The following is a 13910-nucleotide window of genomic DNA, read 5'->3' as shown; positions in this document are numbered from 1 at the left end:
AAATAAATAAAAAAGGCATTTCTTCCTTGCTTCCTTATGCTTACCACCTAGGCCCCAGGGGAGTTGGTGAAAGTATAATGATCCCAAAGGCTTGAATCTTGCCCATCACAGACTTGAAATCTGTTTTCCTCCCTTGGTGCTGGAAAGTGTCATCAAGTCACAGCCAACTTATGGCGACCCCATAGGGTTTTCAACACAAGAGATGAACAGAGGTGGTTTGCCACTGCGTGCCTCTGCATAGCAACTCTGGACTTCCTTGGTGGTCTCCCATCCAAGTTCTTAACCAGGGCCAACCCTGCTTTGCTTCTGAAAAGTGAAGAGATTGGGCGCCTGGGCTGTCTAAGTCATGTTGTTCCTCAACTAATTCTGTTTTTAAAGATCCTGTTAAACGCTCGTAAAAGGGCCACTTCTCATTCTAAGTTTTTTAGATGTAGACTTCAAAATGTTAAAGCATGAAGATGACAAACACACAACTGGAAACACATATATCATACAGGAACACTTGCAAAGAAGTCCTGGTAGACTCTCCATTGATTGTTCTGTTGGTGGCCAGCCTGGGAGTTGCTACCACATAATGAATGAAATGGTTAACTTCTATTATCTCTGATTCTTTAATGCACATAGTGGATTGGCCAAGGCAGAGCTTCCTTGTTAAGCTTAAAGACATAATCATGTGGAACAATTGATGCAGCCTTCCTCTTTTCCTGTAGGAATGCTCCCCTTACGCTGCTCATCTGTATGATGCTGAAGACCCTTCTACACCTGTGAAAACCCTGCCAGGACTTTGCCCTGACTACTGCGCACAAGTGTGGCAAAACTGCAGGTCCACGTTCCAGTTCCTCACTCAAGACAAAGAGTTACTGGCCCTGGAAAACAACATGGCGAAGTTCTGCCGTTACCTTTCCTTGGAGGATGCTGACTACTGCTTTCCTTACCTCCTATCCAATAAACGCCTTAGTCAAAACCTTGGGCTGGTGACAGCGGACACTGAAGGATGCCTGCAGTTGTGCTTGGTGGAGGTTGCCAATCGGCTTATGAATCCGGTCGCCATGGTGCACGCAAATGACGGGACTCACAGGTTCTTCATTGCCGAACAAGTTGGCTTAGTTTGGGCCTACCTGCCGGATCGTTCACGACTCGAAAAACCCTTTCTGAACATCAGTGAAGCTGTACTAACCTCACCTTGGGAAGGCGATGAGAGAGGTTTTCTAGGTATTGTCTTCCATCCTAAATTCAAATTTAATGGTAAAGTGTTTGTCTACTATTCAGTTGAAGTTGAGTATGAAGAGAGAATCCGAATCAGTGAGTTCAGAATTTCTCCCGATGACATGAATTCTGTGGACCATGGTTCTGAAAGGTATCGTATGCACATTTATCTGTCAAATTTCTTTAAGATATTGGAGGGCAAAGAGTCACTTCTAAGAATCACTGATAGCAGTGAATGTGATATTATTAGGCCTGTGCGTGGAAATGTGGACGCAAGTCTGAAAAAGTGTGGATAATAAGTGAGTGTGTGTATGGGTGTAGCCCTAGACTGGGATTTATGAGGCTGTGCCTGATCTGTTCATGATCAGGGGCTTTTCAGCTTCCCGCCATCTAGTAGCAGCCCCTTCACCATGCCCTGAAAAATCCCCCCACTTGCAACGGGATGCTCTGGAATGGAACAGCAGTCTCCCCCCATGCATTATGCATTATGCAAATATGGACAGGCCTCTCTGGATCCTAACCTTAGTCTAGATTTCAGGCAAAGAAGAATGCTCGCCACAGAACTATTGCAATATATGCCGCATTCGCTAGTGGCTTCAGCAAGGGAGCCGAGTCAGGGATCAGGATCAGATGACTGTATACAGAGCCTGTCTCCAGCCTCAAGCTCTTCGAAGGATTCATGTTAGGATCATGATGGGGCTTTTTGAACATTGATGCTCACATGCAGTGTTTGTTTGCCCTTTTCAGCTTTATCCTCACGTCTGATATCCCAATAAATACATGGCTTAGGGAGTGCACTTTTCTCCCCCAGAATAACTGTGAATGTTTCCTACTTCACACCCGTGTCCTGTGGAAGGACATATATGTTGCAATACATATCTGAATGCTGGTGAGAGTCAGAGTGGTGTAGTGATTAAGAACGGTGGTTTGGAGTGGTGGACTCTGATCTGAAGAACCAGGTTTGATTCCTCACTCCTCCACATGAGCGGCGGAGGCTAATCTGGTGAACTGGGTTTGTTTCCCCACTCCTCCACACAAAGCCATCTGGGTGACCTTGGGCAAGTCACGCTCTCTCAGCCTCACCCACCTCACAGGGTGACTGTTGTGGGGTGGGAAAGGGAAGGTGATTTTAAGCCAGTTTGAGTCTCCCTTAAATGGTTGAGAAAGTTGGCATATAAAAAACAACTCTTCTTCTTCATTCAAATGTCAGTGCTGACAGTCTCATAAAAGATGTGTGAATGCTCCTGAAACTCCTGTATAGCTGACAAGTGGGAAATACCTGTTTATTTTTTAACATTTTAGCGTTCACACGTGGATGTCAACATTCAACAAATCCTGTTTCATATCCTTAGGATCCCAGCAGCAGTCATCTTTTGCTTAATGAGCGAAATAATGGAAATAATACTTCCATCTATTTGCATTTGTGTAGCTTTAATTGTAGGCTTTTATTGTCTCTTGAAGCACAGCAACCACTTCCATATCTAGATTAAAACAATCCAGCCTGTTTAAAGTCTATATCAGAAAGGATAGACTATTGATTCCAACTGTTGTGGAAGCTTCTTTTGTTGTAATCAGTGTCTTTGGACCAAGTAAATATCAAATATTAGCTTTCTGTCTGCTATGGATGTACCCCCTAGTGAGCCAATCAATGAGGTTCAAGGATCTTTTGAGAGAGAGCATATTGTAGCACAGTAGTCCCCAACGTGGTGCCTGTGGGCACCATGGAGCCTGCTGACACCTTTCATGGCACATGCCAAGTGCTTTTAGGAAGTGGGCGGGGCTTGGTCAGGCTTGTGCCCAGCAGGGCTTCTGATTGGCTGTGCAGATTAAAGGGCGACCTGTTAAACAGAGCTTCTTCCTGATATGTTGAAGAAGTGCTATTAGATTTATATATAAAACCTTACAATCTGACATTCTCCTCTGAGGCAAGGGCGTCTTGAGCAGTGGGTTGTTTTCCTTGCTCCATCCGGGGAAGGCAGGACTAAAAAGTTTTGTGGTTGGCTCCATCTCCTGAGTCAACCATTTTGTGATTGTGCCCAGCGCCTTATGTCAGAATTCCAAAGGTGCCCGCAAACTCAAAAAGATTGGGGACCCCTGGTGTTGTGGTTTAAGTGTCGTACTAGGATCTGTGAGATCCAGATTTGAATCCCATTCTGCCATGGAATCTTGTTCGGTTGGCATTGGGCCAGTCACACGCTCTCAGTCCAGCCTGCCTCATGGGGTTGCTGTGAAGATAAAGTGGGGAAGAGGAGATAAAATGTAAGCTGCATTTGTAAGTCCCCATTGGGAGAAAGGCAAGGTATAAGACAAGTCAATAAATAAATAAAAGTTATTTGTATGTCTAACAGCCATGTATGACCCCTCTGGACAGATAAAATAATCCAGGGATAACCCCCCACCAGTAACAGTTCCATTTGCACATGTGCAGATGTTGTGGGGGAAAAGAACTTTGGTTGGTATTTTGGGTTTCAGAGCAAGTCAAAATGGTGCCCAACAATCTGTTGGGGGAAAAGGAGGGTGGTGTTTGGGTGTGGAAAGAGACACTGAGAACTGAGGAGGGGAGACAGAAGAGCAAATGGAGGGGAGCATATCCTTTCTTTTCCTTTATCCCTTAGAAGCTCCTTGATCCATTGATCTTGAGCAGCGTAATTTTAGGTCTGATGTTTGAGGGACATGGGGAAGCATATAGCTATAGGGAGGAAAGATTGGATAGATGGTTGGGCAAAGGGGCAAGGGGGAAGAAAGATTAGGGGATTATGGGGCGGAGAAAAAAGTGAATGGGAGAAAATGGAGTCAGAGAAGATGGAGGGACATAGAACTGGAATAAGGGGGTAGTGAAATGTGGGGGGAGGAACGGCAGCATGGTAAAGTTTAATCTTGTAAGGTCTCAGAAGCTAAGCAGGGTTGGTACTTGGACTGGTGGCCACCAAGAAAGACTCTGTAGAGGAAGGCAATGGCAAACCACCTCTGCTTCTCACTTGCATTGAAAGACTCTTGCTGGGGTTGCCAAATTGGTTGCGACTTGATGGCACTTATGCATGTGTGTAGTGAGCGGAGGAAATCCCCTCCCTGACAAGTACATTTCCATCTTGCATTCTATATTTACACATTGCTACTTCCTGGCTGCTTCTAGAATTTTCCCTTCTCCGATTGGAAACTGGCTACAATGTGCAAAACGGGGAAGTCTTACAATCTTGTGTTCTCATGGAAGTGTGGCTTGCCTTGTTGACTGCTGGAATATACATCCTGGCTGGAAGTTTGGCTTCATGTCCCTTATTTCAATCATGGCTATAAAAATGCCTCATTTTCAGATTTTGGTGGTAATACAAGTAGCTTGCTCTATACCACACTAAACTTCAGTTTTATACATGCTTCAGGAGTACCATGATGATTCTTATAGCTCCAAATATTTTTATGTATGATATAAAGTGTAAAACAAAACTTTTCCTGATTTGTATTAGTAGCCATAATCTTTGTAACTTGTAAATTTCTGTTTTCTGACTGATAGCATGCTTTGGAAGTGCCGTTGAGTTCATTGCCTCTTGTGTGTGCTAATTTTTAAATTGCTTAACTTTTTATGATTTGAACCCCATATTTTATTATTTGAACCCCACATTCATCAGTATTTCATGTGCTAATTGGAAAAAAGATGTGTTTTGTTGAGTGTTCAAAGTCAATGTTTTGTTTCGGTTAAAAATACTAAATTCACTGAACTAGAAAGTAGGACTAATTGAGGCTTGCCGTTGAAGGTAATGGTTAGCAGAGTTAAGTGCAATCCTAAACAGAGTTACTTTCTTCTACATGTATTGAAGTCAGTGGGCTTAGATTACAGGTCAGAAAAACCCATTTCTAACTTTTCAGAAGTGTAACATTTGTTATACACTGGCTCAATCCTAACCATGTCTAGAAGTTAGTCCCACTAATGCCTTTCAAGGATGCAAGTTAGGATTGCTCTCTTAATAAAATAGTCACAGGAACAGTACTGTATCAGTTTCAAAATAAATGCATCAACTGAGACTTTTTTTAAAGCATACAGAAGATCCCTAGAATGGAAATTATCATGGTGAATGATGGGAAGATGGGATGGGATGGAATTAAAGTTGAGGCCCTCATAAAGTGCTGGCTCATTAGACAAGATTCTCCTAATTGAAGTCCATTTTAGATTTTCTGAAGAGTTTTCTTCCCTGGATCCCATCTGTTCGTGATACCAAAGATTTTTTTTCTTCCCATTTTCTGCAGCATATGGTTTGGCTCACTTGGTTTCAGACATCTGGGTGTGTTTACTGAACTATTCTGTTCTGTACAGACACCTTTGGCATGGTGCCTTTTGCTTACTCCGAAGCTTCCTTCTGCTTTTGACACATTACAATCTGGATCATATGAGCTGATCTACAGTACAGTTCACGCATGGAGACTCTTGTGTGTTGGTCTAGCTGTACCCCATTTTCCTTCAAGCCCCAGGACGGTATAAATGGAAGGAGATCCCACAGGTCACAATCGCTACAAACATTCTCCAGGGACTGAAAAGTTTTGCATGTGTTCCCGTAAGGGAATCTTCACATTTGGTCAGTCAGTGCCTTGTTATTTGACTACCTGCTTATCTCCCCACTGTGCGATATACAGTGCATTCCTAAGGAGAGTTACTCCAGTCTAAGCCCATTTAATGGGCTTAGACTAGAGTAACTCTCCTTAGGAATGCACTGTTAGTTGATCTTCTCACCTTGCATCGGTGTTGGGGCTTATTGCGCTTCTTGATCCATGTTTAATGCAGATTTGTCATTTAATGATGTGTTTGCGTGTTGCAGTTGCTAATACTTTGGTATTAGGATTCTTTTTCTTCTCTTTTGTTCCCCAGAATAATTCTGGAGATAGACGAACCAGCTTCCAATCATAACGGAGGAGAAGTGCTGTTTGGAGATGATGGCTATCTTTATATCTTCACTGGAGATGGAGGGATGGCTGGTGATCCTTTTGGGACATATGGAAATGCTCAAAACAAGTAGGAATTCTTTCTTTGGTTTGTTAGTTTGGCAGGTGAGCTGTGGTCTCTGTGCTCCCTATACCCAGAAAAGGCAGACCAGGCTCAGTAGCAGCATATATTTTTTTTCTTTACTATAGTCTGGCTATACCATGGATTATGCAGTACAAGGAAGAAGCAGTTTCTGGCGGGTAGCTGTGTTAGACTGCAGTAGAATAGCAAGATTCAAGTCCAGTAGTACCTTAGAGACCAACAAGACTTTCAGGGTATAAGCTTTCAAGAGTCAAAGTTTCCTTTCTCAGATACTGTTAACCACTATACCAGTGTGGTATAGTGGTTAAGAACAGTGGTTTGGAGCAGTGGACTCTGATCTGGAGAACCGGGTTTGTTTCCCCACTCCTCCACGTGAGCGGCGGAGACTAATCTGGTGAACTGGATTTGTTTTCCCACTCCTACACATGAAGCCAGCTAGGTGACCTTGGGCTAGTCACACTCTCTCAGCCTCACCTATCTCACAGGGTGTCTGTTGTGGGGAGGGGAAGGGAAGGTGATTGTAAGCCGGTTTGATTCTTCCTTAAGTGGTAGAGAAAGTTGGCATATAAAAACCAACTCTTCTTCTCCTTCTGTAGATCTGGGATTTGTGAAGTGTCCCCAAAAACTGGTGGTTGCTGAATGAGTCATGCAAAACAGTGCCTTTGGTTCAGAATTCTGACGCTGTAGATGCTAACAGTCCAGGACAAAGACACCTAAAGGAGCATCTCATTACAGAGTTTGCTCACCAACTATGATATTTCAGAGGCGCTACCCTGTGTCTCTGCACTTTCACAGGCTAGGTAGGTGAGCATCAGAGACGGGGCCTTATCAGTAGTGTGCCCAGACTCTTCAACTCCCTTCTTACAGAAGTTTGCCTGTCAGCCAATTTATAGACTCCTAGGCTCCAAGAAATGTTGTTGCTATTCTCCCAGGCCATTTAGATCTGTTTTTATTAGTTTTATAAGTTTTCCTGATTTTATCCAAGTGTTAGGTTTTTCCTGGTTTTATGTTGACTGTTTTAAGGTTTTTAAAAGCGTTCTAAGTTTATACCTGATACTCTTTTGAATGATACTCTTTTGTTACTACATTTTTTCCTGTTTATTTCTTGCTGCTTTTATGTTACTGTTTTCTTAGAATTTTTTATTTGTTATTAGCCACATTGCAAATATTTATATAACAGAGGTCCTGCAGGGCCTGTAAGACAGAGCTTTTCCACCAGGCCTACAATTGAGGACAGCTGCAGATACCATCATTACTGGCCTCCCCTTTCCCCTTCCAACATGGGTAAATAATATTGATTGGTAGGGGTGCCACCTGTATGGATTTCTGTGCCATCTGGGGGGTTTGTTATGGGGTTTGAGGATTTTAGTGTTGTTTTATATGACTAATGATTGTGTGTAATGTTAGAATGATGTTACCTGCCCTGAGCCGGCTTGCTGGGGAGGGCGGGATACAAATGTGAAAAATAAATAAATAATTTTATTTATTTTATTTTTTTAAAGCCACAACCCAAACATTTATATAGAGAAGTAGGGTATAAATTGCCTTAGTGCTTGGTCCATTTGCCAAATCGATTCAGTCCTGCCTTCTTCAACTGGCTCCAGTTATACAACTGGAAGGGACATCGCTGTGTTGATGGTTGCCATTTCACCCCCTCTCTAAGGAGCAGTGGCAGGGGCCAGAGGCAGTTGGTGGGAGGTGGCCTGCCTAAGTGGGTCTGTTGTATTCTTGAGGGTCTCAGGATGCCCAGTGGCTATTGCCGAGTAGTATGTCTGGTGTCGCTGGCTGTGTGGTATAGTGGCTAGAGTGTTGTGCTAGGAACATGGGGTCTGAGACATGGGTTCAGGTCCCTCGTCCTTCCAGCCAACGTGGTGTAGTGGTTAAGAGCGGCAGTTTGGAGTGGTGGACTCAAAAGCTTTGAGTTCTCAAAGTGTTGTTCTCAAAAGCATCCCTTTCATTTCTCCATGTGGTGGAATGGCAACCATACAATTGGATGGGGAAAAAGTTAAAAGGTGCTTTAAGGGATGCTGCTGGCAGGGAAGCGAAGCCTGCCTTCTGCCCCTCATGGCCTCACTATTTTGGCAAGAAAAAGGTTGTGCCTTGCTCCCCAGCTCTCTCCCCAACGGCACCCCATTTGCTTTGTCCCACAGAATTAAATGGGAGCCACTCAGAACTATCTGTGTCACCCCCAACCTCTCTCTGTAAAATCAACCGCTGCCCACCATGAAGCTAGAATGTGTCGAAGACCATAAGGCTACAATCAAGTTTCAAGTTTGTCCCTGAGGATGCTGAAGACAGAATTGACTGGCTTTTGTTTTGGTTGGCACACTCCCCCCAGTAGCTTCTTCTGCCTAAACTCTGCTGAAAGGATTCCAGGATCCCCGTCATGCTCATGTCCAGTTCTCATTCACTTCGGGGCAGTTTGCACAGGAGACGTTTCCAGATGGATCGTGCCTGGTTTTTTAACATTTATGGGCAATTGCTGAGCTTACTGGTGCTCTGAATGGAGTTTGCTTTGCCGGTAGCTTCACACCTACTTGTTAGTTGTTGGTCTGGGAAGCTTTTTAACTCTAAACCACTAGTTTCAGTCTGCCGGATGGGTGACCACAGAAAGAGAAAGCTCCTCAATAGGGCCTTTGAAAGAAGATGGTCTTGTTCCAAGTTCTAGAGTATGAATGTCCAAGATAAACAGACCACATCTTGGTAGTTTTCACTAGAAAGTTCAGCGATGATATGGGCAAGCAGACTGAACAAAATGAATGAGTCTCCCCCCCCCCCCGGTGTGATCCAATTCATTGGCTTCAGTGATGTGTGTCTGTGGGGAAGTGTGCATTTCATGCTACTTGTTTTTGGGATAAACAGACATGTTCATCCTGTATCTTTTTTTTCACCCGACACTTCTTGTGAGAAAGACAGGCAAATGGAATTTATGAATTATCCATATTTGCAGTTCACCACATCCCAAAGACTTGTGTGAATAGCAAAATGTTAACAATAGGAAATGGAACACAATACACAATTAACAGGGGATAGATAAAATGTATCCAACTAAAAATGCAGTTGCACATGGTGTAGTGTCAGACTAGGATAGTCAAATCCCAACTCTGACATGGAAACTTTGCTGGGTGACCTTGGGCCAGTCACACCGTCTCACCCTAACCATCCTCACAGGGTTGTTGTGAGGACAAAATGGAGGAATGATGTAAGCTGATTGTAGCTGAATGTAATTGTGTTACGTTGGACATTGTGAGGTCTTGTGTATTTAGCTTTCGCTTTAATATTGATCGGATTTTATCTATATTTTTGTAAATCTCTATAAATTTACATATTCAACGGCAGGCACTTTTGTATTGTATTCAGTGTAGTGGGTTATTTTTATGATCCTGTTTTCTTTATGTTGAACAACAACAAACTAGGAAAATTAAGGTTTGTGATGGCCCAGTTGCCATCATGTAACCATGATGCTGTTATTATGAACCTATAGTGATGATTTGTGGCTCTGGAAGGTCACTGTTATTGTCCAGAATCCACCTGTAGGCTTACTGGCACAGTCCCCTTGAAGAGGGAACTCACCTAGACTTAGTCTTCATTTGTTCAATCAGTCCTGCATGCAAAATAGCAGGAATCTACTTCCTATCAGCTTTCTTCATTGTCCAGCTTTCACACCCAAACATAATAATAGGGAATACAATGGCATGAATTAACTTGATCTTGGTTGCCAGTGATGCATCCTTACGCTTAAGAATCTTTTCTGTCTCCTTCTAGCTCCTTCATGGCTGCCCTTCCCAGTCTCAATCTGAAAATGTACTGGATATAAATCAATAGATTAGCTATGCTTTTTTGTGTGTTTTGCACGCCTTCCAGGTCAACACTTCTCGGCAAAGTGCTCCGGATCGACGTTGACAACAACGACCGTGGCCCTCTCTACCGGATTCCTCCTGACAACCCTTTTGTACACGAACCAAAAGCTCGGCCCGAAGTCTACGCTTACGGAGCGAGGAATATGTGGCGCTGCTCTTTTGACAGGGGCGACCCCTACACAAAGGAAGGGAAAGGCCGGCTTTTCTGCGGCGATGTAGGGCAGAACAAATTTGAGGAAATTGACCTGGTGGAGAAAGGGAAAAATTACGGCTGGAGAGCAAGAGAAGGGTTCAGCTGTTACGACAAAAAGCTCTGCACCAATTCCTCATTAGGTAATTTATCTATTCTGAATAAATGGACTTCATAATGAATTGTTTTTGGTGCAGGCGCTGCAATTATTAGCTTGTGTGCTTGGCAACGTGAGTGTTTATTTGTAAACATCTATTTCGGGCTTAGAACAAGGCCTGAACAAATTGTGACTTCCCAAACTGGCCACCAGCCGCATTTGGGGGGAGGGGCGCTGTGGGTGCGGTAAGCCTCCTGCTTCTGCTGCCTGCACGAGCCAGCAAAATCAAGAGGCCTTCAAGCACCATAGGTGGCGAATCAGGAGTCACAGGCTTAGCTTCAGCTTCCGACTTGAAGTTTTCAGCCAGGAGGGGAAACCAAGTTGCAAAATGCATTGAAAGAGGATGGCTGGGTTTTGTTGTCTTTTTTTTTTAATTATATGAAGAGTAAGAAGTAGAAAATGAAGCCCGGCTCTCACACTGCTGTTCTTAGCCAAATGCGCTGCTAATGACTGCCTGGAGTGCCGCTTTTCACAGCAGTTGCATTATGGGTTGGACAGATACTCTGATGGCACAATGTCAACTTTGCTATGCAAACTGTTATTTAATGCAAACCCACAGAGGCTTACAGATTACGGGCTTTTGCATTCTCAGGTTTTCCCCCATTCAGATATTGATGGTTTGGTGTGCGTCTTTGTATCATAAAGCAAAAAAGAAAGGTGCCTGTGCCCAGTCCACTTGGAAAGCTTGTTGATTTTCCTGGAACTTGTTTCCGAGAGTGCTTGCAGCCTAAGGGTTGTAAAACATAGGTTTGTCTGAGCTATTAAACCCATGCATAGACTATTCATGCTGTCTGCTTGTTAAGAGCAACTTTGCTTCTTTTTTTTTTAGTTCTCAAATATAGAGTGCGTTTTATAATTCTCTAAAAATAAACACCGTCCTCACCTGTCTTCTGTACAAAAACTAGGGTGGTTAAATTTTGGACCTGGCAATATAGCCGCACTTGAGTAAGGGTGTGCTTCAGAATTTCTCCACCCAGCTTGGGTCTAGACTTAAGGTCAGGCCATCAGTCTAGACTTCAGGTTCGATTGTCATCTGCCCTGGGTTGGCCTAAACTATTGGAAGAGGGCTAAATGTCAGCATGCCTCTATCTGCTGAAGTTCATAAAATCAGCGCAGCAATTTGCTTCCCCCCCTTCTACTTATAGCCAAATTGCAATGCATTTAATTGAAATCCCTCATACACAGAAAACCAATTCAAAAGCTAAAGCATGGGGGGGGAAATGCTAGAAGTTTTTTGAAGGGGGCCTATTGAATTAGAATTTTTATTCTCTTGTCACAGGAAAAGGCATGGCTATTCTGTGCAGCTAGTATGGTTGCTTGGAAGGGTCATGTCTTGCCAAGGATCACTGCATACTTTTTTCCTGTTCGTGATAGCTTTCCTTCATCTCTGCCTGCAGTGGCTTCTTGTTCATGGAGAATTTGGAACATGTGATTTGTTTGCAGTGAGCCTCCAAACTGTTGCTTTCTGTTACGTTTATTTACCTGGAAATTTATACACCACCTTTCCAGAGACCTCCTTTCCAACAGGCATTGGTGAAATGAGGACCTGTTTGCGACAGCCCTTTTAGGCACGGGAAAAAATGATGCGCTGTGAGGTAGAATACTGTGTGTAATCTGTCCAATTTTCCCATCAGGCTAGCCACTAATTCCCAGTGGAACTAGAAATGTCCCAGTGGAACAAGGACCTGGTCTTGTTGGATTAGAACTAAACAGTATCCCCATTGAATCAGACCAGTAGCTCATCTAATCCAGCATCCTATTTCACACAGTGGCCCACCTGAAGGTCAGATAAGCAGAGCATAGAGGCCAAGGCCTTCACCTGATGTTACCTCTCAGTACTGATATTCAGAGAGGTTTACTTCCTTGGACTATAGATGTTCCCTTTAGTCAGCATGGCTACTAGCCATTAATGGACATGAATCTGTCTACGGTAATCTCCTTTTAAAGCCATCTGTGCTAGAGATTATGACCACTGGTGGTGAATTCCGCAATTAAATTACTCATTGAGCAAAGAAGTACAACCTGTGGTCCATCCTGAATCTATTGCCCATCAACTTCACTGAGTGCCCCTGAGATATAATATTTTGAAAAACACTTATAGCAACCCAGTAGGGTTTTCAAGGCAAGAGACTTAACAGTGGTGGTTTGCCATTGCCTTCCTTTACATTTCTTGGTGGTCTCTTATCCAAGTACTAGCCAGGACCGACCCTGCTTTGCTTCTGAGATATGAGATCAGGCTAGCCTGGACCATCAAGGTCAGGGCATTGGCTTTCTCTACCCCATGGATAGTTTTCTAAACTTCTGTCATGTCTTCCTTTAGTTCTCTTTTCTGTAAAATAAAAAGCAACAGAGTCTTTAGCCTTTCCTCACAGCAAAGGTCTTAACATCTTAATCATCTTGGTTCCCCATAGAAGAAGCATCTAATGTGGTGGTATTTTTCCCTATGTGGCCTCGGCTATAGGAACGGGTTCCTTATTTGAAGAAACCCAGAGGGCTGGGACAGATTTGGACTTTTTGTGCATCAGTTGTTGATATTGATTGCTTGTAAGATTGCAGCTGGCTCTGACCTGGATGGCCCAGGCTAGCCTGATCTCGTCAGATCTCAGAAGCAAAGCAGGGTCGGCCTTGGTTAGTGCTTGGATGGGAGACCACCAAGGAAGTCCATGGTTGCTATGCAGAGGAAGTCAATGGCAAACCACCTCTATTAGTCTCTTGCCTTGAAAACCCTACTGGGTTGCCATAAGTTGGCTGCGACTTGATGGCCCTTTACACACACACATAAAGCAATACGTAAAAGGGGGAGGGGCTGTGGCTCAGTGGTAGAGCAGCCGCTTGTCATGCAGAAAGTCCCAGGTTCAATCCCCAGCATCTTCAGTTAAAGGGACTAGGCAAGTAGGTGATGTGAAAGACCTCTGCCTGAGACCCTGGAGAGCCGCTGCCGGTTTGAGTAGACATTACTGACTATGATGGACCAAGGGTCTGATTCAGTATAAGGCAGCTTCATGTGTTTGTGTGTTCAACAGCTGACATACAGCCTCCCTGCTGCCACCTTAGCATCATTGAGTGCTATCCTGAGCAAGTGTTCTCAGCATCCTACTCAACTATGCTCAATGGAACTTACTCCCAGGAAAGTGTTCTTAGGATGGCACTGTGAATTCAGGAAGTACTGTGAAAAATTGTCTCTGTGGTCAAATCTCCATTCAGTATTGTCAGATTTAGTACAGCCCTCTCTCCCAGATGCTCCCCCCTTGTACTCTTTCATCAGTGAAACCATCCTCAAGACCCATCCCAAGAGGACCTCAAATAACCTTTCTTCCTTACCACCTCAAGGACCAACGTGAGTCATTTGCAGAATGGCGTCTTTCTCTCAGCCTGAGGCATTTAAGTACTTCAGATGATTCACGAGGCTCTGAAAGCGGAACTATGCATGAGGTTCTTGGATTCTTTCCCTGAAGGCTGTCTGTTACCAAATGAAGTCACAACAAT

The 13910-nt window shown here is 43.8% G+C and overlaps 1 protein-coding gene across 1 annotated transcript in view; it reads left to right on the top strand.

The window, feature by feature from the left end:
* The window catches only part of HHIPL1 (HHIP like 1), a 30943-nt gene that overhangs the window by 8179 nt on the left and 8854 nt on the right, over positions 1–13910 (top strand). The window contains exons 2-4 of the mRNA XM_056851293.1: positions 711–1357; positions 6062–6205; positions 10082–10410. Coding sequence (XP_056707271.1) covers positions 711–1357; positions 6062–6205; positions 10082–10410 — 1120 coding nt within the window. The remainder of the gene's footprint in view (positions 1–710; positions 1358–6061; positions 6206–10081; positions 10411–13910) is intronic.

This window comes from Euleptes europaea, chromosome 6 (assembly GCF_029931775.1).
Source record: "Euleptes europaea isolate rEulEur1 chromosome 6, rEulEur1.hap1, whole genome shotgun sequence".
NCBI classification, from domain to species: domain Eukaryota; kingdom Metazoa; phylum Chordata; class Lepidosauria; order Squamata; family Sphaerodactylidae; genus Euleptes; species Euleptes europaea.
Note: the sequence above shows the minus strand (reverse complement) of the source record. Positions and strands in the feature narration are given on the sequence as shown.